Source organism: Miniopterus natalensis, chromosome 14 (assembly GCF_054644295.1).
Source record: "Miniopterus natalensis isolate mMinNat1 chromosome 14, mMinNat1.hap1, whole genome shotgun sequence".
NCBI classification, from domain to species: Eukaryota; Metazoa; Chordata; class Mammalia; order Chiroptera; family Miniopteridae; genus Miniopterus; species Miniopterus natalensis.
Genome location: NC_142094.1, coordinates 9,439,621 through 9,466,438, shown reverse-complemented (window position 1 = coordinate 9,466,438; position 26,818 = coordinate 9,439,621). Strand labels below are relative to the sequence as shown.

Here is a 26,818-nt window from a genome sequence, read left to right as displayed (position 1 = left end):
CAGCATTCCACCAGCCCCCTGTCCTCCCCTCGGGCACAGTTGCTCATACCCCAGTGAGTCTCTGGTCACCAGAGAGCAGGCACAATTGTCCCCTCCCACAGACTCAGGGGCAGACACTCGCTGGACTCAGGTCACCTGGAGATGTCTATTTATAAACCATCCTGATAAGCATAATCTGCCTTGCTTAGCCAGGGCCACACTCCACAGCAGAGCTAACCCGCCCAGGGCAAACCGAACATTTCCTGTAGCAGCCAGACTTGAAGAACTGGCCCAGGGAGGGACAGGGGCCTGCAGAGATGGCCACTGGTCCTGAAGGGTCTAGCTGTTCTGCTAGAACTTTGATTGTGTGTGTGTGTGCCAAATTGACTCATGTCAAGGGAGTGTTGTGCGGCAGGGGCCAGCACACTTTTTCTGTAAAGGGCAGAATAGTATGTTTGGTTTTGTTGGCCATATGGTCTGGGCTATTGTAGCCATAGACAATATGTAAATGAACGACTGTGGCTTTGTTCCAATAAAACTTTATTTACAAAATCAGGCACTCAGCCCATAGCTGTGGTTTACCAACCACTGTTGTAAAGGGAATTCAAATGCTGGAAAATTGTACCTCATTTAGCACAAACATTTGTTTAACCTACTCTCTAAGATTTCTATATTTAGGGGTTTTAAAATATACTTCAAATAGAGTTTATTATAACTGGGTTAGATGTGTTGAAAAATTGTTTCATAATTTAGTTTAGTTTTTTTTTTTTTTTTTTTTAATAGCCTTTATTTTCTAGAGCAGTTTTAGGCTCACAACAAAACTGAGCTATTGGGTGAAAAATACAAAGGTTTCCCGTAGAGTCCCTGCTCCACCTGCACAGCTTTGTCTGTTATCAACATCCGTGGGTGTGTTTAAAGTCCGAAATAATACTTCCTAAGGCTCTCTAGCTTTCCACACATGCTCAATACTGTTCTTTTCAATGATCATTTCTCCACAAGAGAAAATAAAGATTTCCTTTTAGATATGGCCAAGTCTGCTGCGGGGGAGTCTGGATGGAGACCCCCCGAGTGTGGGGACATGAAGTCTGGTGGGGGCCCCGTGATGAGGACACTCATGCTCTCAGAGTCCACAGGCCAGACTCTAAATGACCAATTGTCCTCTTTGTTACAGCTGGTCGGCTCCCGCCTGGCCCAGCGCTGGAGGACGCGAGATAGTCAGTCTCCTGCCACAGAGTTTGTGACCGTGGGGTCGCCCACACTGGCAGCACAGTGAGCTGGGCACGTCCACAGGCGAGAGCCCACTCAGCCGTGTGGGAACAGAGTGCCCGGACAGGTGCACATAGAACAAAGTCACACAAGCCTATGCCACATACCCTGGGCGGCGCGCCCCTCAGGGTTCACACAGCTGTCTCGCAGCCACGGCACACCCAGCACCCTGAGAAATGCAGTCCCCAAAAGGCCCCTCAGCGCTCACACCACCCTGCTCAGCACCCTGGCCCGAACGCCATGCCCAGTGCGCTGGCTCAGAGCACACGGCCTGCTGCGGGCACTGCGCCTCCCGCCTGCGAGGGACCCGAGTGCCCGCGTCCTACCTTCCGCTCTCCGCGGGTCCGCGCTTGCTCTTCAGGCCTCCCTGGAGCGGGAGAGAACACCGACTTTCCCAGCAGCCCGCTCTGCCCCGCAAACCTCTTCCCCGTTGGCTGGGCTGCCCAGGGATGAGAGTCTCGGCCCAGCCTCCTCTTCCTCGGGAGCCCGCTCACCTGAGGAGCACCAGCCACCAGAACCGGCGGACACTGGAAGCCCGCGGCTCGAGCCCACAGAGACCCGGCGGGGAAACCAAATGGTGCTCCTGGTGGGAAGAGGCAAACAGTGCGCACTGCAACACCCGCGTGGTGTCAAGTAACAGTCAGATTAAACAAACAGCCTCAGCAGCTATTTTTACATCCAGATCAGCCATGGGTAATAGATAACTTGGGGAGCGAGAAATGCTGGCCGCCTAGCTGGACCCTAACCAGGATCCCAACGTCAATCCAGAACGATTTCCTAAACTAGTCCAGCACCCAGATTCAAATACCACCCCCCCCCCCCAAGGTGCAAAGGAAAACATTTGTTTAGGGAAACAGTGAAAACGGAGAGTGTGTGCCTGGGAACCGGCTGGCCTGCTGATGCCGCAGGGCAGAAATAGCACCTTTCATCATAGCCCAGAGGGCCGCAGGCCGCATTCCTCGAGTAAGGAGCCGTACCCTGTTGTGCTCTGGGAGCAAAATACCATGCCCAGCTGCAGGCTGGGGAAGGCCGGCTGGGCTTTCAGGGTGAGAGCTGCAGGAAAGTGTGAAATAAAATCAGGAAGGAGGCAAGGTAAGCTCCCACCCGTGAGCCTGGCCCTGGCAGGCCCAGGTATTTGCAAGTCCAAGTGCCAGTGACAGGTCCCTCTACCAGGCGAGCTCCCGCTCTGCTCCGTCTCTGGGAGGTGCTGGCCCAGGGGGTTCTCTGTCTCGGCCGGGGGTCATGTGCTCCGCAGGCTGCCCGCAGACCCCCAGATCTTTCAATCTGTGTCTTTGCTTGTGTGGTACCAGTTCCTGGGTGCCCGTCTCACCCTCCAAGCTGGCCCTGTGGACTCTGCTCACTGCCAGGATTTAAAATGGGAGTTTCTCTTTCCCTTTCTTTCTTTCTTTCTTTCTTTCTTTCTTTCTTTCTTTCTTTCTTTCTTTCTTTCTTTCTTTCTTTCTTTCTTTCTTTCTTTCTTTCTTTCTTTCTTTCCTTCCTTCCTTCCTTCCTTCCTTCCTTCCTTCCTTCCTTCCTTCCTTCCTTCCTTCCTTCCTTCCTTCCTTCCTTCCTTCCTTCCTTCCTTCCTTCCTTCTTTCTTTCTCTCTCTCTCTCTCTCTCTCTCTCTCTCTCTCCCTCCCTCCCTCCCTCCCTCCCTCCCTCCCTCCCTCCCTCCCTCCCTCCCTCCCTCCCTCCCTCCCTCCCTCCCTCCCTCCCTCCCTCCCTCCCTTCTTTCTTTCTTTCTTTCTTTCTTTCTTTCTTTCTTTCTTTCTTTCTTTCTTTCTTTCCTTCTTTCTTTCTTTCTCTTCTTTCTCCCTTCCGCCCTTCCTCCCTTCCTCCTTGCCTTGCCTTGCCTTGCCTTACCTTACTTTACCCTCCCTCCCTCCCTCCCTCCCTCCCTCCCTCCCTCCCTCCCTCCCTCCCTCCCTCCCTCTCTTTCTCTCTTCCTTCCTTTCTTCTTTCTTTCTTCTCTCTCTCTCTCTCTCTCTCTCTCTTGTGTCTTTGCCCTGACACTCCCTGGTCCCCTGGCCTAGGGAAGCCAAGGCGCCTAGTTCCTGCTGGGTGCCCACTCTGTGTGGGGCTCAAAGCCCGAGGACGTCTGCATCACAGGCTCCTCTGTGTCTTTCTGCAGACCGCCTTTCCTGCCTCTGTGGGCTCCTCATGGCCAGCCACCTCTTTCCAAGCCCAACTCAGTGCCTGGCACCACCCCAGCCTGAACCCGCTGGTGGCCAGGGTCACAGGAACCCGGGTCTACGCACTTCAGTTAGAGCAGAGTCAGAAAGAGGAGCTCCTTGTTGTCCCACAGAGGGAGTATCAGGCCCAACCAGCAGGAATATCCGGCCCCTTCTCCCCCTGGGGGCCTCACTATTTGCCTTTTGCCCTGAGAACTCAGGGCTGCCTGCTCACTGATCAGCACTCGGAGATGGCTGGAGGGAGGCCGAACATAAACCCTTAATTTTACCCACTCACCCACCTCTCTTGTCAAAACTAACACAAGCCAACCTGGCAGATGAAAAGAACCAACCTGAGATGGAAGCTGGCATTAAGAAAACAAAACAGAACATAGATTTGGAGCCCTGACCCCTGGTATTTTTTAGCTACTTGACAGCAGCCAAATCACTTAACCTCCCTGTGCCTCAGTTTACTCATTTCTAAGATGGACAGATTGCTTATGCTCTGTGGGGGTTGAAGTGCAAATGAGTTCATGTACATGGGTATGCTTGCATGTTACAAAGCTGCTCAAATGTCAGTCATTTGCTTTTTTTCATGATTTTTGTCACATCTTCAACTAATGCTTGCTTACTATTTTATGTAAAGAGAACTTTTAAAAACAGAGCTTTACGGCAAACACTAATATCTGCGAAACCATGGGTTTGATGTTCTAGTTAATTTTTTCCCTATCACACATGGAAACAAATTTATAGGCAGTTCTTATGCTATCTGCATTTGAGCCAGCCGTGCTGTTCAGACTTCAGGAAATGTTGCATCATTACATCTCATTTTATGGAGGAGTTTGCTTTGGGGCACGAGCAACGTGAGCTGAACCGATTCAGCCGGGCCCCGATTTCCCTGACTTGCCTTCCTCCCACTCCTCAGGACATTTCTCCCCCAGCTTACTTTTAGTTCTTCCCAGGTGGAGAGCATGACCTCACATCGGTCTAGGATCTAGAAGCCGCGAGCTCTGCTGTGCAGCAGGAGCTGGTGGTGTTTGCTGGAGGTGGCTGGCGGAGGAGAGAAAGTCCCAAGGATGACCTGGGGACAGTTCAGGAGGCTGGGCAGGCCAGCAGCTTTGTCAGTGACGTCAGCAGGGAGGTCAGCAGGGAACAATGAAACACAGTTGACCTGGCAGAAGTCTGTCCTGGGAGCAGTTCTCAGAGCGCGGCTGGGCCCCGTCTGCTAGCCTGACTGCAGCTGTCCGCTGCAGAAGCTGGAGTCTCCGGGAACATGCCTCCACCTGCCCGGTGCCGTGGACCCCACGTGGAGTTTGGTCATGGTGGGCGCACTGGTGCCGACCCCTCCAGCACAGAGCAAAGCCTGAGAACTCAGCCCAAGCTCCAGACCAGGAGCTCAGGGTCTGCATGGGCCTGAGCTGACATCTTTCCAGGAGACGGGCCCAGGAAAAGTGATCACTGTCTTCCAGTCCAGAAGCCGTGAGCTGCGTGGAAAGAATGTGAATGAAGACACAATTCTAAATGCGGAATCACGGGTGCTATGTGAGCCGGCTCTGACCATCCAGAAAAACAAGGCCGCTTGTACATTCTGCAAGAGCATAAATAAAGCTGTCCTCAGGTGGCGGGCTGCGCCTTCCCACCCCGCGGTGACCTCGCCGCCCCTCCCCGCGGGGCTTCTGGGACGCGTGGGAGCTGCCCGCTGCCTCTGTGGGCATGAGAATGGCCCGGCTCCTGACTGGGCGCGTGTGATGCTTGCCGACTGAATTTTGCAGCACATTTACTCTGTTCTGCGTTTGTATTCGTTACAAATGTTCAGAAGCTGGTTGGTAGTGAGGCTGGTGCAGCAGGGGCCCTTCGGGCCAGCTCCTGCTGCCGGGCACCCCCCGATCCTCGCACTGAGTGACAGGTCCTCTGCACCGCTCGCTGGGGCCTCAGGAGGCTTTTCTTCGCTAGTGCTCAGCCTTCTCTAGAAGTCTTTGCCATACGCTTCTTCAGGAGGCTGGTGGACTTCCTGAGCTGAACAACAATAACAACAACATAATAACCACGCTAGCTGACGCGCGCAAACCGTTGTTCTGGGCCTGCTGCTGAGCTGCCCTGTGCGTGAACCTCACACTGTACGCCCTTTGTCTCGGGCCCGGCGCCCTTTCCTTCTGTCCCCACCTGTCGGGGAGCGAGGGAAAGGCGAGCGAGGGAACGAATGTTGCCTGAGCGCCGGCTGTGTGCTGCGCACCATCTGCGCCTTCTTTCACAAATCCTCACAGCGCCCTTGTGTGATGGCTGCTTGTGCCCCATCCTTACAGATGAGGAAACTGAGGCTGGCAGACGTCCTGGATGTCACACAGCCATGGTGGCTCTGAGGGCGTAGGCCCGGGCTTGTCTGCAGGCCTGTCCAGCCTGTTGCAGATGCTCCCCTCCCCCAGCTAACCACTCTCCTAGCCCAAGTGCAGGGAACACTTTCTCCCACCTGTTCTCTCTGCCTCCCTCTGGTGAGAGACCAGAGTCAGGCCAGGGTACCTCCTTAGCTACTGATTTGTTATGGGAACGAGGGGACGCTGCACCTCAGTGTTGGAACAGTGTCCTCAGGGCTGGTGGCAGGATGGGGCATCGTTTCAAGGGGTGCTTCTGAAGCCCAGGATCCACTGGGCCACCTGCTGAGGGGCCTGAGCAATCGGATTCCCTCTGCAGGTAGGTTTGGTCCCTTTGCTGCAGGACAGTGTGCATCCAGTGCTGAGCTCAGAGGGGCTGGATTTAGGCGGAGGGGGATCCCTGTTTGCAGCTCATGATAGAGAACAGCCCACCAGCCTAAATCACTGAGGCCTTTCCTAGGCTGCTGCTCTCCCAGTCTGACCAGCTTGGCACCAGGAGGTGGCTGTCACAGTCAACTGAGGGTCACAGAGACCAGGGGGTCTCCTATCAGGATTCTTTGCTTAGAAGTTTAATTTAAATGAAAGAAACAGAGCCTGTGCTATGAAATGAAGTAAATCCAGTTTATTAAAACACTGCCAAATGCTAACAAAATCGAGGTAGCCCCCTGGGAGGTTGAGCACCAGCACGCCCAGCATCTACTTAAGTCAGCTCTAAAATAGGGGGAGATCTAGAAACCTAGAGTCAGGAGGAGCTGGCAGGCAGCTCTGCTCTCTGGGCAAGGTCAACACATGTTTCTGTAAAAGGCTGGGGAGTCAGGTTTTCAGCTTTGCAGGCAAGTACTCTGTTTCACAGCATCTCAGCTTGGCTGTGCAAAGTGGCCAGAGACGATCTATAACCAATGGCGTGGCTTTGTTCCAATAAAACTTTATTTATGGATACATTTGAATTTCATAATTTTCACATAACACAAAATAGTCTTATTTTGTTTTTTCCCCAACTATTTAAATATGTGAAAACCATTCTTAGCCCAGGAGGCTCTACGAAAACAGTGGGAAGGACGAATTTGGCTCATGGGCCATAGCGTGCCCACCCCTAAGCCTCCGTGTTCTCCTCTGCCACCACCAAGCACCAAGCAGATGTGGACAGTGAGCACTTGGAACCTGGCTGGTTGGATGGGACTGTGCTGTACATGGAAAACACACCCTGGGTTTTGAAGACAGTGCGGGAAATAAAGAACGTAAAATACCTCCTCATAATACTCTGCATTGAATATTGCATTGAATCTTTGTTGACATGATACTACTTTGGGTATTTTGGCTTTAATAAAAGATACCACTAAGATTGTTTTCACGTTTCTTTTTACTTTTTTTAATGTGGCTACTGGCAGATTTTAAATGACAGTGGCTCTCACTGTATTTCTGTTGGACAGCTCGTGGTGAGGTGGCTCAGCTTCTCCACTGCCAACTGCTCGGAGTTTAGATATTAAGCAGGAACTTGTTTTTCCTAGATCACTGGCGCTGATGTTCCTATTTGCTTCTACCATTATGTGTAAAATATTGGCCCTTGAGAATGACACTCTCTGCTAATGAAATAAAAGTGGTGGCAGCTACCATTTTCCCAGCACCGTCTAGACGCCGGGTAGCTGCCTTTCGCACAGGAGGTTTTCATTCTCGCAGCCGCCCTGGGAGCCATTCCTGTCTCCACTTCCAGGTGCAGAACAAGGTCAAAGAGGTGAAATCTCTTGCCCAGAATTACGTAACTGGCGGCAGAGTTGCTCTCCAAGCCAGGTCTCCCTGTCTCCCTAGACGGAGCTTTCTTCACGGTGCCAACGAAGCTATTTGCTGTAACGATGGCCTTGGCTGTACAGCCCGGAGGGCAGCAGCCGGTCCGCAGCGGCTGCCACGGGGGTCTGGGCGAGGAGGTGCGAGCAGAGGGGACCGCGCCGCTGCGGGCAGGGACGGGGCCCTTCTCCACCCTTGCAGGTGGTGGGTGTGCACTTGTGTGTATCTGCTTATATTGAAGGAAAATAGGAGAGCAATAAGCTGAAAAACAGAAGCAGTTACCTCCAGGGACAGGGGAGCACAGTGTGGGGATGGGAGCAGGTTTGCCTACCTGGTAAGGTGGATTTGATGTGCAGCCATGTAGGCATCTTACAGAATTAAAGAACTACATTAAACAGAAAAATTTAAAAAGTCCCTAAAAATTAAGCGCAAAATGAAACAAATAAACTTAATATATAGATGGCATAATTTCACAGATGGGGGTTATTTCAAACGACTTTAAAATTTATTAATTTGACTCACCATCTATAAGGAGCATCTGCCCTAACACAAAATTACCTATAAAGTGAAAGCTCCAGCTGTTCTCAGAAGCAGATATAGATGTAGATCCAGCAAATTAGTAAGTATATTAATCTCACTAGAAAGCAAGGCTTTTTAGTGTTAAAGAGATGCAAATATAAAATTAAAAAGGTAAATAGAACCTGTTACTTGTATATTTGAATATCAATGTACTTATACTTTAGTGTCATTTAAAGCTGAAGAGATTCTATAAAATCAAATATAAAAAGATCAACTGTAAAAAACAAGTATAAGATATACTTTATCTTAAGAAAAGTATTTCCTACTGAAAAGGTCTTGAAACAATAACCAGCGCAATAGCAACGAACCTCCATTGCACCCAAATTTTGTCTTTAAATACAATTTCTCATGACAAAGAATAAGCATTTCCTGACCTGGAGCAGCAAATGTATAAGAAGAGTTTAGACCCCCTTGTCACGCCAAAGGCAGGCGGCTAAGAAGAACCGCAGTGAAACCACGGAGCTAAGGGACCAACTCGAGGAGCTTCCCGCAGAGTGATGGGCATGCGGGCATCAGCAAGAATGGGGGGCATCAGCAAGAATGGGGGGCATCAGTAAGAATGGGGAGCATCAGCAAGAATGGGGAGCATCAATAAGAATGGGGGGCATCAGCAAGAATGGGGGGCATCAGCAAGAATGGGGCCGGGGCGCGCTGGAGCCCCAGGGCCGTAGGATGCTGAAAGGCCCGCAGCTGAGAGCCCCCGAGCGGGAGGTTGCGGGAGCAGCGTCTCTGCAGAGCGGAGCAGGGCCCAGGGCCTCAGCTGACCCTCCTGTACCAACACTGCCAAGGAGCCAAGTGAGAGATGATAAAAAAGGAAGGGGAAATCTAGAATATTACCATTTTTCAGACCCCTGACAGTGGATGAAGGCGGCGATCACCCAGGGGCCTCCTGTGGAAATATCCATCGCCCAGGAAATACTCTTGCCAAAAAAAACCTAAATCAGAATGAGCTTCTGACTCTGGATCTCACTACCAGGTTACAGAGTAACAAGAGAGGGCCCTGAAAATGACTCCACGAGGAAGCGATCCGCAGCTGGGGGGAAGCTGCAGGACAAGCGACCCATTTCTTTAACAAGTAAGCCCCTGAAACCGAGGCAGGAGGAACTGATTTAAAGCCACTAAAGATGAACATCAATCAGATGTCATTTATAGACTCTCTTTGCATCTTGATTCCAACAAACCAAATATTTGAAAGACAACTTGGGAAACTTGAACGCTGCCAAGTTTTTGACGATAGTCAGGAGTCGCTGCTCATGTCTTGGGTGTGATAATAGGATGCTGAGAAAAGAAGCTTTGTTATTTAGAAAGACCTACACTGCCACTTCTGAACGAAATAATATATCTGGGACTTAGTTCTAAGTAAAGCAGGGTATGGGGAAAAGGGTTGGAGTATACCAAATAAGATTTTTAAAGTTGGGCATTTGTTACACTGTCTTCTGAACTTTTTTACGGACAGTCCCATAATTTAAAAAACCGGAAAACTCCTTGGAGCATGAAAGAGAGAAAAGGAGGATCAGAGTGAGCTGAGGGGAGGTGGGGGCTCCAGGGAAGGAGAGAGCCAAAGGAGGTTGGAGAGCCTGCTGAGGAGCCAGGGCGAGACCTGAGCCTGTCCTTTGGGCCTCGTGGCAGAAGAGGTGGCACTTGGGCCTGGCTGGCCTGTCCCATAGACTCCAGTCTGTCTGGTAAGCTTACTTAGCGTTATTTGATATAAAGTGGCTTCAAAGAGGCCAGCATCTCTACAAATATTGGCAGGTACACAAAATATCAGAAACAACATCTAATTTCAGAGGTTGATCGACTGAGGCTATGCTTAACAATTAAAAAATTAAAATAGAAGAAAATATCTGCAATAGATTGTTAAGTAACCAAGTAAAAATGGAGTTTATATATTGATGTGACAATGTGTACATTCACGGAAAGACAAAAAAGTAAAAATGCAGTTTTGTTAGGAAAAAAATGTCTTAAATATATCACCAAACATTAGGTAAAAAGATGCCTAAACCTAGCAGATACTGTTTTGCTAGTAGCTTGTGTGTGTGTACCGATTTTGCCTGGTTGGGAAAGCGATAGAACATTTTCGTTGAGATGATCCGTGGCAGGGTGAAGAAAGGCTGTCTTGCTCTGACAAGAGGTTACAGTTGGACCAAGTTGCAGAGAAACCTGAGCCCTGAGCGTCAGTGAGACACCTCCCATTCCCTTGCCTCTTGCCCCCTGGAGCTCGGCAAAGGTGCGCGGCTTGATTTAACTGGTGACATTAACACCTTGGTATGAACTAAGGATGGTGGGGCTAAAAATACACCAGTGGACAGGAGTCTCTCCAGAAAACCCAGAGATGTCTACTTTCTCCCAAGGGCTAGGGTCACTCCCCAGCGGCCAGTGGCTATGACATGGGGACTGTGTCAGGGGCAGAAGCTGCTCCGTGGACCTTTGCACATCCCACGTCCCCTTTATAGGCACTGTCTTTGCTGCAGAACCTCAGTCACCCAGGGCCCCAGGAGGAAGGTGGTGTTCACCACCACGATGGGCTGCCCAACTTATGTGCCTTTAATCCTGTTGGTGGTGGGAAGACTGGCACTAGGAGTTTGAACTGTGGAGTCAGGCTGGACCTGGGTTCAGCAACTTCAGTACTTGAGTTCTGGTTAGGAAAGAATTCAGAGCCAAGACTCAACCTATAAGAGAAGGTTTATTTAGAAAGTCAGAGGTAGAAGTGAGTGGTAGAAGAAATGGGCTCAGGAAACCAGTTACAGAGGCAAAAGAAGGGCCCTTGGAGCTTGGGAGAAAGAGAGAGGCCAGGAAAACTGCACCTGAGGGGAGAGAGGGAGGGGAGGGGAAGGGTGAGGGGGTGTGCCTAGGAGGGAGAGCTCTCTGGGTCCTCCATCCTAAGGGCTTTTAACAGTGGAGAGTTTAGGGGAGGTCCTAGGGGAGGACCTTAATAGAATATTCATGAACTTTCCAGGGTGCTGGTCTCCACTGATTGGTCAGCACCAGGGGTTCATTAGTCAATGCAGCTGGTCCTGAGATCAGCTGTGGCATCGCTTGTCTGGTTTGGTGCTGTTCTGGGCCTGGAGCTGAAACACAGCAATGTTATCTCTAGGGAGGAAAGGTCAGGGGGTCTAGACCAAATGACCAGCGAAATGCTGCAGGAAGAAAGGTCCTGGGGTGAAGTGCCTCTTGCTAGGCTTTCCACCTGGTGACCTTCTGTACCTGGCCCATGGTGCTTGCTCTGCTCACGGTCTAACTGCCAACCACAATCCCATCAGAGCTCTGGCTTCCGGTTGGGAAATGGGATCCCCAGACACCTCCCTGAATATCAGCTCCGCTAGGGGAGATTCAGTCTCACACCCTTGTCCAGTTTTAGAGCCCAGAGTGGGACACAGACACCCACAGTGAGACTGCGACAGGCTCAGGTGCCTTTGAGGTTGGAAGAGAGCACATTCTCAGATGGGAAGCTTTATAAGTCACCTTCTCTCTAGGTTTTCTATCTGGCATCCAAGTCCCAACTCTTTAAGGTTGGCTCTGCTTCCAGAGCTTTCCAGAGGCTTCAGGGGGCCAGGATTCAGGGAGCTGAGTCTTTCACCCAGCTCCCTGGGCATCTGCGAGTCGCTGTTCCAGCGGCATGAAGGGTGCTGTCCTGTCTGCAGAGGGCTCTTCACCACCTCAGGGGTTTTCATTCTAGTGAAGCCCTTTGAGGAGGGCTCAGCAACCTCGTCACCATCCACTTTCCAGCAGAGGGAGCAGGGCCTTGGGACTCAGAGGAGTCACAGGACGAGTCCAGCAGATAGCAGAGCTGGTGCCAGACTGACCCGAGGCGCCCCAGAATTGGACTAGGGCCTTTCTGGTCTTGCCTGGCTTCATGGAAGGGCCAGCACATGCCTTTGCTTACACACCCCTGGCTCTCAGCGCCAGACCACGGACTCCAGATGTGGCCCAGAAGGCTGCAGGAGGGCTTTGTTCTAAAATAATTTGGATTGGTTAACGGCGCTTAAAAAGTCATGAGATTTTGTGGCAACAGCAGCATTTCTGACTTTTTAATGGAAAGTGGGATACCACTGGGTGGCATCCGTACATGGGGGTAGGAGCTGGGGCTAAGGCCATTGCTTCAGACAGGGCACAGCCTTCTGCCAGCCGCCAGCTAATCTCACTGTTCACATAAGCTGCCAGGACTAAAGACTTCATATTGCAATTCCATTCTAAGCAGGGGGTGGGTTAGACTGTGTTATGGAGGGATAGCTGGTCACAACAAAGCTACCCTGTCTCAGTGTCTCCCCTAAAGCCAGCTGGGGGTGCAACGCTGAACCCTCAGACCCTCCACCCTCCTTGTCACCAGCAAACACTTGGAGAAGCGGGTGCCACGCTGAGCTGAAAGAAGCCTCGAAGAGGGCATAAACCAGGAGGTGTTCTGCTGGCATTAATACTAAATAAGGCTTATCTTTAGAAACACTTACCTGCTGTGAACAGATATGTCTTCATGAAATATGAAATCCACCCAAATTTATTAAAACCGCCTGCACAGCAGTGGGAGCTCACACTGAGCAGCTCTCCATTAGCGCCCCATTATTATGATGGCATTATTTATTTATATCCTAGCCTAAGACAGACATGATGTAATCCAGTAATTAAGATTGTTATGATTGAATATTTATTAAGCACCTACAATAAGCCAGTCACTGATCCACATAAAATGAGCCTTTACCCTCAAGAGCTCCCATCTTGATGCCATCGGAGCTCAGGGCCTCTCACGGGGAGCAGGGGGAGTTTAATGGGTTCTGTCTTCCCTGAGCAAGCCTGAGAAATGGCGCTGATCAAAAATTGGACCCAGTTTAGTGTCGCTGTTCAGTCTGAATAAAATGAAGACAATCCATCGCTGGCTTAGAAAGGAGATGGGCGTGCAGAGGGGCTGAGCCCGCAAACGCCTGGCACGAGGAGCCAGGTCTCCCGGCAGCCGGCGTGCACGGGGCCGCTGGCTCCTCCGGGCCCCCGAGGCGAGGGGCGAGGGGCGAGGGGCGAGGGGCGAGGGGCGAGGGGCGAGGGGCGAGGGGCGAGGGGCGAGGGGCGAGGGGCGAGGGGCGAGGGGCGAGGGGCGAGGGGCACGGGCAGCTTGCTCTGCTTTGTAAACTCATCCCCAGACCCAGGTGGGTGGTTCTTTTGTTCTTCTCATTACATTAGCCCCGCTGAGACACGTCACAAGCCAGGGTTCCTGGGTCCCTACTGTGTGCCAGGGCTGGGGCTGCATGGGGACCACCCAGCCTCAGGCCTCCTGGAGGCCACCCGGTCAGACAAGACCCCGCGGGGAGCCCTCTCCCTTTGCCCCCTCCGACGGCCCCAACACCGGAATAGTTCCAGGGCTTCCCCTCTGTCTGCCTCTCCCGCCCTGCCTGCCCCCTTCTTCGTCACACTGGGCGGCTTCTCCCTCACAGGACCTGCGGGGCCCGGGGCTCCCCAAGGCCGAGCTGCTGCGCTCGGGGCGCTTCTCCTGCCCCGGCCCGCGGCTGTTCGCACAGCGAGGGCAGGTGAGCGAATGGAGCCGCGAGGGGCTCCGCGGATGAGACGCGGCCTGGATGTGCACTCGGCACTGCACATGCACTTCTGTGACCAACTTTCTTCAGTTACAGTTTCCCTAGCAGCTTATTTCTGTTTTGAAAGCGAGTGGAATGTCCCCTGGGCCCTCTCCGGTGCCTTCGTGGGAGGTGTTTTGAAAGCTGACACATGTGCGCCATGCTTGTCTCAGCTCCAACCCTCACTCCTGCATGTGCTGAGACAAAGTCTGCTTTGTCACGGACAGGCCTGTCCTTTTCCACAAAATACCAGTTTTTATTCACATTGTAATTTTAAAAAAATTGTGGTGAAGTACATTCTGCATAAAATGTAGAGTCTTAACTATTTTTAAGTGTACAACTCCGTGGCAGTAAGTACATTCCTATTGTCGGGCAGCCATCACCACCATCCATCTTCAGAGCCTTTTCAGCTTCCCACACCGAAACTCTGCCATTAGACGGCGACTCCCCATCCACCGCCCGCACCCCCTGCCACCACCATCCTGCTCTCTCTCTCTATGAAATTGGCTAGTGGGATCATGCAGTATTTGTCTCTTTGTGACCAGCTTATTGCACTTAACATAGTATCCTCAGAGTTTATCCATGTTGTATCATGTGTCAGAATTTCTTTCCTTTTCGAGGCTGCATAATATTCCATTTCATGTACATGCAGCATTTTGTGTATCTGTTCATCCACCGATGGACGTGTGGGTTGCTTCCGCCTTTTGGCTATCATGCGTGGTGCTGCTGTGAACATGGGTGTACAAACATCTGTTCAAGATCCTGCTTCCACCCTGCTTCCAATTCTTTCGGGTACTTATGCAGAAGTGGAATTGCTAGGTCATATGGTAGCTCTGTGTTTAACTTTTGAGGAACTGCCATACTGTTTCCCACAGTGCCCGCACCAATTTACATTCCTACTAACAGTGCTTAAGGCTTACAATATCCCCACGTCCCAACCAAACCTTTTTTTTTTATTATTTCTTAAAAAAAACAGTGGTCATTTTAATGGATATAATATCTCATGTAGTTTTGATTTCTGTTCCCCTCATAATTAATACTGTTGAGGATCTTTACAAAATATCAGTTTTTAAAGAAGTGTCCAAACATCATTCAATGAGGTTTCATTTTATTTTATTATTTATTTATTTATTTATTTATTTATTTATTTATTTATTTATTTATTTATTTATTTATTTTATTATTTTATTGATTTCAGAGAGAGGAAGGGAGAGGGAGAGAGAGAGAAATATCAATGGTGAGAGTCATTGCTCGGCTGCCTCCTGCACGCCCCCTGCTGGGGGTTGAGTCTGCAACCCCCGGCATGTGCCCCAACTGGGAATTGAACCTCAATCTCCTGAATTCTAGGTCGATGCTCAACCGCTGAGCCACCCTGGCTAGGCTAGGTTTCATTTTAGATGAAAGTCTTCGTACTGAACATGCCATGAGGTTTGTAACTACGTTTTTGGATGGGCATGCAGATGACAAAGGGTTGCCAGCTGTGCCACCTCTTCCCTTTAACGCAGGGCCAGCTGTGCACTGTGACCACCATTGAGCATTAAACATTGCAATGCTGTGCCCACCCCTTATGTCTCTGATTTAATTCGTCTGGGTGATGCTCAGCCATACATAGGGGAGGGTTACTGAGCTTCCCACGTAAATCTGATGTGCAGTCAGGCTGGGAGACACTGCTTCAAGCTGTGCTGTTGTTTCCCTGGTGCAGGGAAACTTTGGGGCTAGAGATGGGACACAGCAGCCGGTGTAAGAGTGGCTGAGCACCTGCTTCAGACAGGCTCCTCCTGGTGCTGGTGACGAGCACCACACTGAGGTTCACTATGGGTCCTCCTTCTTGCTCTGACAGTTGCTCTGATGCCACCAGAAATCCCCAAAGCCTGGCTCCCAGGCCACATGAAGTTGTCATGATGAGGCTGGAGGATACATACCTTCCCCTTGCAGAAAAGGTAATGCCACTTATCATCCATGTTCTTCTTGGAGGAGATGTGGACATTTGCTTTCACCTACAGTTTTTGCGACTTGGAACTAGTGGTTAAGCTGCAGTGGTTCCCGACCATCTCTGGTGGTAAGACTGGTCTGGAGGCTTGCTTCAGTACAGATTCGCAGGCTTCTCCCTTGGAGCTTCTAATTTGCTGTCTGGGTTGGTGCTCAAGAACCTGTTTTGCATTGTTTTTAAACAAGCACCCAGATGATTCTTGTCTGGAGTTAGGCAACACTGTCCTAAAGTGTGAGGGATGGTGCCAAGGGAAACAGCTTCCCTTGGGTGTAGGCCCTACCCTGCCTCATGATAACACCTCTCATCATGGCCAGTTCACTCTTAGCAGAGGTTCTCCAAACCTGGCCCCTGACCAACTGCACCAGCAACTTGGGACTTGTTAGAAATGCATATTCTCAGGCTCTACCCCTTCAGACACTGGGGGTGGCCCAGAAAGCTCTGTGTTTACAAGCCGAGCAGGGGCTTCTCCTGTAACCTCTGCTCTTAACAGAGCATTCTCACCATTCACAGGCGGCAAACCAAGGTCCAGAGGGACAGCGCAACTTTTCCGGAGTCAGACAGTGGGCAAGGGCAGGGCTAGGTCCAGGGCCCCCACCCCCACCCAGCATGAGCTTGTTCTTCAGAGGGTATAGGGGTGTAAAGACAGGGCCCGGAGCCTCGGTATTCAGGAGGCTCTTATCCGCGATTCCAACTTCACTGCAAATGATGAGGGAAACCGAAGATGGAAGGAACGAAACATATGCCACGTGGATCTGCCTTTCACATAACTTAGAGAATTTTTGGCCAATGAACACATGAACAATCCCCATCTAAAGACAATTCTCGCCGTTAAACAAACAGCCTTAACAGCTTGGGTCTAGGATTTTAAATTACACTGGAGGTGGGGAAACAAAGGCAGCCAAATTAGGCAAGTCAGACGTAAATATGCTCTCACCACCCAGGGCATTAGTGAGAACTTGTCATCAGAAAACAGGACTGCCCAAGATCATAGTTTTAATTTGGAGCAAGATCAAGCCACCAGACCCAGGCCACACCCTTCAGGGACTATTTTAAAAGAGATTGTTACCGAAATGCCAGGTCAGCCCAGAGTGAAGAGAAAGCATCCAGAGCAGCTGGGCTTAAAGAGGAGCAAGGTGTCCAGGCAGAGCCGTGACCTCGGGAACACTTTCCACTCCCCAAATGAACATTGGCCACCCTTCCAAACCCCTCCCAACCCTCCAAACAAAGGAGGATTGTGAGCACAGCAAAAGCAATCTTAGGAAGGAAATTCATAGCAGTACAGGCCTACCTCAAGAAACAAGAAAATATCAAATAAACAACCCAACCTTACACCTAAAGGAACCAGAAAAGCAAAATAAGTAAAACCAAAGTGAGTAGAAGGAAGGAAATAATAAAGATCAGAAGAGAAATAAAATAGAATCTAAAAAAGTACAAAAGATTAATGAAACCAAGAGCTGGTTCTCTGAAAAGATAAACAAGATCGATAAACCTTTAACCAAACTCATCAAGAAAAAAAGAGAGAGGATCCAAATAAATAAAATCAGAAATGAAAGAAGAGAAGTAACAACTGACACTATAGAAATTCAAAAGATTAAAAGAAAATACCACAAACAATTGTAGGCCAACAAATTGGACAATCTGGAAGAAATGTACGAATTCCTAGAAACATACAATCTTCCAAGACTGAACCAAGAAGAAACAGAAAGTATAAACAGATCAGTTACAACCAACAAAATCAGTTCAGTAATCAAAAACTCCCAATAAGCCAGATGGTTTCACAGGTGAATTTTACCAAAATTAGAAGAATTAATACCTATTCTTCTCAAACTATTCCAAAAAATTCAAGAGGAGGGAAAACTCCCAAGCTCATTTTACGAGGCCAACGTTATCCTGATTCCATAACCAGATAGAGACACTAAAAGTAAAAAAAATATAGGCCATTATCCTTGATAAACATAAATGCAAAAATCTTCAACAAAATATTACCAAACCAAATTCAGCAATACCTTAAGAAACTCATACACCATGATCAAGTGGGATTTATTCTTGGGAGGCAAGGTTGGTTCAATAAGCACAAATCAGTTAATATGGCACAATATGATCATATCAATAGATTCAGAGAGAAAAAAATTGACAAAATCCAGTGTCCATTTATGATAAAAACTCTCAGCAAAGGGGGAATACAGAAAACATACCTCAGCACAATAAAGACCGCATATGACAAACCCACAGCCAACATCATACTCAGTGGGGGAAACCTAAAAGCATTTTCCTTATATCAGGAACAAGACAGGGAAGTCTGCTTTCTCCACTCTAATTCAACATAGTGCTGGAAGTCCTAGCCATAGCAATCAGACAAGAAGAAATAAAAGACATACAAATTGAAAAGGAGGAAGTAAAACTGTCATTATTTGCAGATGACATGAAACTGTATATAGAGAACCTGAAAGAATCCACCAAAACACTATTAGAACTGATAAATTAATTCAGTAAATTAGCAGGATATAAAATAACTGTTCAAAAATTGGTTGCACTTTTACACACCAATAATGAACTATCAGAAAGAGAAACTAAGAAAACAATGCCATTTACAATTGTATCAAAAAAAATACCTAGGAATAAATTTAAACATGGATGTAAAAGACCTAAACTCAGAACATTATAGTACATTAAAGAATGAAATTGAAGAAGATACAAATAGATGAGAGCGTGTACTGTGCTCACAAATATGAAGAATTAACTTTGTTAAAATGTCCATGCTACCTCCTAAAAATCTATCCATTCAGTGTAATTCCTATTAAAATAATAATGGCATTTTTCATAAAACTAGAACATATTATCCAAAAATTTATGCGAAGCCACCACAAGAGACTTCTAATAGCCACAGTAATCTTGAGAAAAAAGAAGTAAGTGGGAGGAATCACGCTACCTGATATCAAACCATAGTACAAGGCCATAGTAAACAAAACAGCATGGCACTGGCATAAAAACAGGCATATAGATCAATGAAACAGAATAGAGAGCCCAGAAGTAAACCCACACCTTTATGGTCAATTAATATTTGACAAAGGAGGCAATAGCATACGATGGGGTAAAGACAGTCTATTCAATAAATGGTGTTTGGAAAAATTGGACAGATAAATGAAAAAAAAAAAGAAAGTAGACCACCTCTTAAACCACACACAAGAATAAACTCAAAATGGACTAAAGACTTAAATGTAAGACTTGAAACCATAAAACTCCTAGAAGAAAACATAGGCAGTAAAACCTTAGACATTTCTCTTAGCAAACATATTTTTCTGACATATCTCCTTGGTCAAGGGAAACAAAAGAAAAAATAAACAAATGGGACCACATCAAAATAAAAGGCTTCTGCACAGCAAAATAAACCATCAAGAAAATGAAAAGGGAGCCCACTGTATGGGAGAACATATTCTCTAAGGATACATCTAATAAGGGGTTAATATCTAAAATTTATAAAGAACTCAGACAACTCAACACCCCAAAACAAACAATCCAATTAAAAAGTGGGCGAGGACCTGAATAGGCACTTCTCCAAAGAGGACACACAGATGGTCAATAGACATATGAAAAGATGCTCAGCATCACTAATCATCAGAGATGCGAATTAAAACCTCAATGAGGTGTCACCTCACACCTGTCAGAATGGCTCCATCAACAGACAACAAGTGCTGGGGAGGGTGTGGGGAAAGGGAGCCCTCATCCGCTGCTGGTGGGAGTGCAGACTGGTGCAGCCACTGTGGAAAACAGTGTGGAGTTTCCTCAATAACTGAAAATGGAGCTGCCTTATGGCCCAGCAATTCCACTTCTGGTTCTATATCCAAAGAAACCAGAAACACTAATTCAAAAGAATACATGCACCCCGGTGTTTATTGCACTGTTATTTACAATAACCAAGATATAGAAGCAGCCCAAGTGCCATCGGTAGACCAAGAATAAAGAAGTGGTGATGCATATGTACAATGGAATATTACTCAGCCATAACAAAGAATAAGATGTTACCATCTATGACAGCATGGCTGGACCTAGAGGGCATTATGCTAAGTGAAAGAAGTCAGGGAAAGACAAATACTATATGATTTTACTTATATTTGGAATCTAAAGAACAAAATAAATGAACAAACAAACGAGAAATAGGCTCATAGATACAGAGAACAGACTGATGGTTGTCAGAGGGGAAGAGGGTTGGAGGGCTGGGGGAAAAAGGTGAATGAATTAGGAAGTACTAATTGGTAGTTACAAAATAGTCACAGATGTAAAGCACAGCACAGGGAATATGGCCAATTATATCGTAATAAGTGTGTGTGGTGCCAGGTGGGTACTTCAAACATCAGGGGGATCACTGTGTAAAGTATATGATTTTCTAACAGCTATGCTGTACAACTGAAACTAATATGAAATAATATTGAATGTAACCTGCAATTGAAAAATAAAATTAAAAAATAAAATGTCGGAAGAAGTGTTTTAAAGGGGGGTGGATGTTGTGAGGCAGCAGGGGGAAAGAGCTGGCATGGCTCAAAGTCCAGCTTGGTCTCAGGGTGTGGGAGTGACGTTCACCCACCTGTCCCTCAGTGGTCTTGTCTATGCAGTGCACGTAATAATATTGGCTCGGCAGTTTTTGTGTAGATTAAGTAAAACAATGAATATTCAACCCTTAGTTCCATACCTCAGTGGAGACTGGTACTCAGTGAGAAGCAGCTCAGATTCCGAGAGTGATATGTTATCTGTTGTCCTTGAAAGTGCGTAGGCCCTGCCTGTCTGGGTCCAGCCACCACTTTAAGCAACAGAGGACAGAGCCAGGATGCCTTGTTTCTTTAGCACGTGAGCTGGGCAAAAAGTCAGCACTGTTACCCCTCAATGCCTTCCTCCGCAGAAAGACAAAAATAGCCAGCCTTCCATCTATTTGAAACACCAACAGAGAGCTTGTTGCCCCCTTTCCACAGCATCATTTGCTTCTAATTCACACCCAGGGTTCATCTTTGTAAGTTTCACTAGGTGGTCCCATTCCTAAAAATTTTCCATGTGCATTTCCAATACAGCCATTTAGGTGGCGGAGGTGACAGGCATGTGTACAGCCATGTGTGAGTGTGAGAGTGTGGCATGCATGCATGAGTGTGTGAGTGTATGTGTGTGTCTGGCTCTGTGTGCGGCACAGGACAGTGTGAGGGTCAGAGTTGGTATTATCTTTTCAGAAAGAGAACAGGAGCTGATTTCTACTGTCTGGGGAGCTAATTTTCTAAGGACCGTACCCTGAATTCTTTGTAGGTGTTATTATGTACAACTTAAAAAATAAAATGTGTTTTCTAAAATGTCCCATATTTTGGAAGTGCTTTCCATATTGAGAGTTCACTATATATTCCACTCCAGTCATCTTTAATGGGGTCACAGTCCAGCCCCATGGAAGGGCCCTGGGGGTTCATCCCACCCCCTCATTCTATACTTGGGGACATCGAGGCCCCTGGGGGAAGGAGCCTGGCCCAGGCGTGTGGTGTGTGGATGGCAAACCCATGGTTGGGTGGGACTGACACTTAGAAGAATCTTTTAGAGGCTGAAACAGGCTAGATATTCACAGCTCTTCCTGTGGGGTGATGTGATATATGAACCTCCATCACTCACCAGAAGAACCGATTTTCCAACTTAAAGTTGCAAAGAGTCTGAAAATGAGCCTCAAACTCATCTACTCACTCATTCAATATATCTGTGCCCCCCCTGGTTCTGGGTACTGGGGACCCTGAGATGCCACACAGGCCTGGCCTCCACCGGAGCTGGGCACCCTGCCCCCTGCTGGCGGGAGGTCAGCTTGCAGGGCGTGTTCTCCACCGGCCTGGGAGGCAGTGTGCAAGGGCGCAAGGGCGCAGGCCGGACCCCGGCACAGAACCAAAAGGAACGCTTGCCTAAGGCACAGGGGGCGGGAGAGGGAGCTCAGGAGGCTCCCCTGGGAGGCCAGCTTGAATTTGGTGTTTTTGGGAGGGTTGGTCTCCCCTCCTTACGACGGGAAAGGAGGCCACAGGCAGCAGCTGGGAAACAGAAAGCGGGGAAACAGCAGAGCCAGAGCCCGCCTGCCTCCCTCAGACGGACACGTGTCCTGCCTTTCCTCCTCTTGTTCCTCCCGCCCTCTCTCCTTCCCTTCCTCACTCTCTTCTCTTCTTTCTTTCCTTCCTTCCTAATAAAAAGTATTTTTCTCATTACAGACAATTTGACATTTTGTGAGGGTGGGGGAAGAAAGTAGGAACCCCCCCCAGGGATGTTGATAAAGGAGCAGACTGTGCTTGTGCGGTGTGTCGGGGGGGGGGGGGGGGGGTCTATGTGAAATCCTCGGCTCCACTATGCTGTGAACCTAACACTGCTCTAAAAAATAAAGTCTGTTAAAAAAACCAAAAATACCCCGACCTTCTACCCTTAGACCCATGTGCCGTCCAAGCATTCGCTCATCTTTTAATTAACGTAGTTGCGGTCATACCATCTGGACAATTTTATACCCTTGCTTTGTCATTAAATATCACAACAAAAACATTTCCATGTTGTTATAAATTCTTCTAAAACATTATTTTTCATGGCTTACTCTTCCATATTCTGCAATGTCGACGTATTGGGCGCCTTAGAAAGTGTTACTGCAATGGTGTTTACGGGTAAGACATTTTTATTTAGACCTGTGGCCTCAGGCTGTTTGCAAGTGTGGACTTGCTGGCTAGAGGGGCACATTATCAAGTTCCGTCTGGAGACATCTGCCCAGCGGTTTCCTCCTGCCACCGGCAGTGAGGGGGCGGCCTGGCTGACCACTCCTCGCCGCCTGGTTACTTCTTCTCTGTGGCTCGTTGCTGCTGTGAACTGTGGAAATGGGCTTCGGGTACACGGTCACATGCTGGTCATGACTGAGACCAGGCGTAGGGTGCCACGTGGGGTGACACAAGTACAGGGCAAATGGAGTGGGCAGGATTCTTCCCAGTCACACCCAGGGTGGGGCAGCCTTCCTGTTAACAGGCGGGACCAGAGGGGACATGCCCTGGAGCATCAGCCTTAAAAGGCAGCCCAGGGCCACCGCAAGGCCTGGGAGTGTAATGCAGGGGACATTCTGTGCAGAGCCATGGTTTGCATCCCTTCTCTGCTAAGCTCCTGGCTGCAAGATTTTGGCTAGATGTTATCTCTCGAGTCTCTGTTTCCTTTAATGTCCCGGGCCGACTTGTTTTGGGAAACAGGAGAAATGACCGCCAGCAGGACACCTTCAGGTCAGGCTTCTTCCTCCTTGCCTTTGCTTCATTCCCAGCCCCCCGGCAGCCGGTCACAGCCTTCACGGCTGACGCGGCCCAGAGCAGAGCCTGTGGGCTGGAAAGGACGGCGGACCCGACGGTGAGCCCTGCCGTTGCCCGCAGCCCTGGCCGCCTCTGTCCCAGCTGTGCCAACGCGGTGCACACCCGGCCGGTCAGCGGGTCTCGGGGTGAGCACCTGGGGGCCAGCCTCCCAGCGCTCCTTCCTGGCTTTGGGGTGAGTCATGAAATGCAGGAGGGTAACTGCTCAGGAAAACAGGCTCTTTTAAAATCAGGTGCTAAGAGAGCTTTCAGCAGCCTGTGTGGTGCTGCTGACTGGAGCCCTCCAGCCAAATCTGTGACACTTCAAAGAGCGGAGGTGAGGTTGCTTCTGGGAAATGAGCACCAACCCCGCCCCCAACCCAGATTTTCTTGGACCAGATGACAGGAGCAAACCCAGAGACGGGAAGTATTGACGTGTCTGCGGCACCAACCTTGCCGAAACCCCGGCTGAGCCCTTAGTCTCACTTTCTCCGAGTTCTGTGTTCAGTTTCTTTATCTGTAGGGTGGGGATGGATCAACTAAGTCCAACCTTGTGGGATCATGAGGATGGAGGCAAGGGGCGAGAAAGGCACCACGTTGGAGCTGCTGCAGACTGTTACGTTACGTTTTGATATTGTCACACACCCCGTGAGGTGGGAGCATCACTGTCTGCGATGGAGTTCCTCCTGCTGCACAGCCCAGGTCCCCGTCTCAGCACCAAGCACTGGACAGGGCCTCCCTCCCCTGCAAGCAGCAGGATGTGGGAGCGAAGCCTGGCTTCCTGACCTTGGCCAGCGCCCCTCTCCCCGCCCCCCTGCAACTCCTCCTGCGCAGGTGGAGCTTGTGGGCTCAGCCTCCACTTCCAGGCAGGAGCACTTGGCGAATCCCGAAGCCTCCCAGATGTGCTTGGAAAGGGGCGCTGCCTGGAGCTTTCATCAGGGCTCTTCTGCCACCTCCTCCTGCTCCCAGCCCTGTGGCTCTGCTTCCGATAACATCTTAGGTCTCGCACGTAGCTAAATATATCCGGCTGTCAGCGGTGCAGTCCCGGCTTTTCCGACTCAGCGTCAGGCTGCGACTTCACAGCCAGGCTTAGTTAGGGGTACACATTCTGTTTTCAGGAGTCTCCTCCTTCTTCTCCACACTACAATTTTAGGCACAGGGACAGACCCCACAGAGCCAACTGGAAGACAGGGGGGAGCAGGGTAGGGCTGGAGGGACCCAAGCAGGGCAGCGCACTGAGTCCTCAAGATCAAAGTCTCTGGCTCCTTTGCCCATGGCCTTGGAACACCGCTGCCTCCCTGAGCTGGGAGCTGTGGCCACTCGTAGGGTCAGGGTCAGTCGCCGTCTCACGACCAGCAGCTTGGAAACTTGGGCAGCCACTGGCTCTCTTTGAGCTGCAGGGCCGTCGTGTGAGAAGGAATCATGGTGACTTCTCTCACCACTATGGCGAATGCAGGAAGGTGATGGGGGTGCAGGCCCCTGGGCGGGAAGGTCCTCGCGCTGGGGGGATTGGTTGTGCAGAGCCTCCCTGTCAGGCCTGCCGTGCCTGTGTCCAGGTCAGCCCGGCTAGGATGTCCTGAGCAGCTCTGCTGGGCCCTGAGGCTCAGTGAAATGGTGAACTCAAGGGCACACAGTCAGCAGTGGAGCTGTGTCTTTGGGGAGCCAAAGTCGCCACAGTCCCCGCCTGTGCTCCATCTTCCAGTCTCACCTAGTGATGATCATCTGCATTGTTCTCTGGCTCATTGGCCTAAAAGTTCTGAAGGAGGAAGCCGACTGCGGGCAGAGGGGCATAGCAGGGCTGGGCAGGGAAGAGGGAGGGGGTTCAGCAGGCTCACCCGATGGAGCTGGTTGGGGGCCCGGGGCTGCTGCATGCCTCACCTGAAAACTCCAGGAGTGTCGTCCACACCGGCTGCAGCCCTGGGACTCATGCAGCTCACAGCCTGTATGGTTGAATGCAGTGGCCGTCCAGGGCCACTTGTCCCAAGGCCACCTTGGAGACACAGTGACCCCTGCTGTATCACTGAGCCTATTTGGAAGTTTTTGCAGAACAGGAAGGCAGGCTTTCAAATGGTCCTGTCCAGATGCACACACGCAGTGTCTGCTCTAATTGCTAGTCGGTAGGGAGGCCTTGTGAGGGCAGCTGATAGTCACATGTGGCCACAGTGGTCGGAGTCACGGGCTGGCAGAAGAGGAGAGAGCTTCATAAGATGGTGAACACGGGCCTAGAAACCTCCAGGCCCAGCCCCTTTATCTTACGTTGAAACTGCCCCAGTGCATCTTCGCACAGATCATTGGGCCAGTCCCCTGGTCATAAAGGCTGCTCTTCTGAATATAGCAGGATGGGCCAGCTCCCAGTTTTGAAATGACCTTCCTCCCGTGTGCATGTGTGCACATGCTAAGCATTGGTCTGCATGTAAAAGCACCTGCAGCTCGCCTGTGGGCCGTGAGAGAGTGAGAACGGAGAGGGTGGTATTTGGGCATTCCTGGCAGAGGAGGAGATAGCGGTACAGCCAGAGGTTGAGGCCTCAGGGTAGAATCAGGATCCTTGCGCTTGGGAACTGCCGTAATCTCCGCCTTCCGGAGGAAGACACTGAGGCTCTAGCTCACGGCAGGCTCCTCGGCAGGGTGAGCCCTGCACCCTGCAGTGGTGTGTGGCACGTGCGTGCCTCTTGCTGTTACCTCTTTGGCTCCCATCCGGCCATCCATTGTGTTAATTGAGTGCTTCCCAGCGTTGGAAGGCTGGGTTTTGTGCTTGAATATATTGCCACATTAATAACTTCAGAACATTTCAGGCAGCGTCGAAATAGTAAATTAGGACACGATGGGCTATATATTCAGGGCAGAGAGCTGAAGTGCCATTTTATTACACGTGCCACGGAATTAAAGGCTTAATTTTCTTTTAAAAGATGGCGATGCATCATTTCCTGCAGCCAGGTAAAAACAGTTAGCAGAAATGATTTACCCTTCATTTCATTTAAAAATAGGAAGCCGGAATCCCAGGATCTTGCTCTTGGTTATTTATCTCTGCCTGGAGGGCACTTGAGAGTTGGATCCATCATTCTAACTTGAAGGACACAGCAGAGCCCCGTGAGGGCAGGAGAGGGGCCCTGACCAAGCGGTGGCTGTGTGTATGGGTTAGGGGTGTGTGGCCTCCCGAGCAGACCAGGAGCAGCCAGGCCACGTGCCTCTCAGGCTCAGCCACACTGGCTCTGTGACCGGGCTGCCACCTCCTGGTGCCTGGTTTTCCCGCCTGCAGAATGGGCTAACGGCAGAGCTGCCTGCGGGGCTGCTGTCAGGATCTCTTGAGATCACAGGAGAAAGAAAGTGGGTCTCCAGTGACTCTTGCACAGTTATGTGATATTCATGGAAAGAAAATTTGAGAACACCTTTTTGATTTTTTGATAGTGAAAGTAATAGTCATCGAGAAAAACTTGGAAAATATAGAAAATGACAAGGAAGAAAATAGATAACACGTTATCATATTGATAACGCTCTGTTTTCCTTTTGGGACATAACTTCTGAAAACAAAATTAGATTCATACACATTTACAGTGTAAGACTCTGGAGCTCTGATTTCACGGCTGGATAGTGTAGTTGACCGCGGCCTCGCCATGAAAGATTGTCCCCACACTGCCTCTCGCGGCTGCTCACAGGCCTCGTATAAATGCACACGAGCCCACTGCTGGATCTCTGCACAATTTCTTTCATGAGCACGTCTCCACCAATCCTTTGGAACTTATAACCCTGAAAGGTAGATAGTATTGACCTGTTTTAGAGGCCACCGCACTCGTTTCCTGCGCCTGCCACCAACCGAAGGCTT

At 49.7% G+C, this 26,818-nt stretch overlaps 1 protein-coding gene across 1 annotated transcript in view; it reads left to right on the top strand.

The window, feature by feature from the left end:
- The first annotated feature begins 7,635 nt into the window (after nt 1–7,635).
- Nucleotides 7,636–26,818, top strand: part of TMEM273 (transmembrane protein 273) — a 125,969-nt gene continuing 106,786 nt past the window's right edge. The window contains exon 1 of the mRNA XM_087824234.1: nt 7,636–7,771. Coding sequence (XP_087680360.1) covers nt 7,636–7,771 — 136 coding nt within the window. The remainder of the gene's footprint in view (nt 7,772–26,818) is intronic.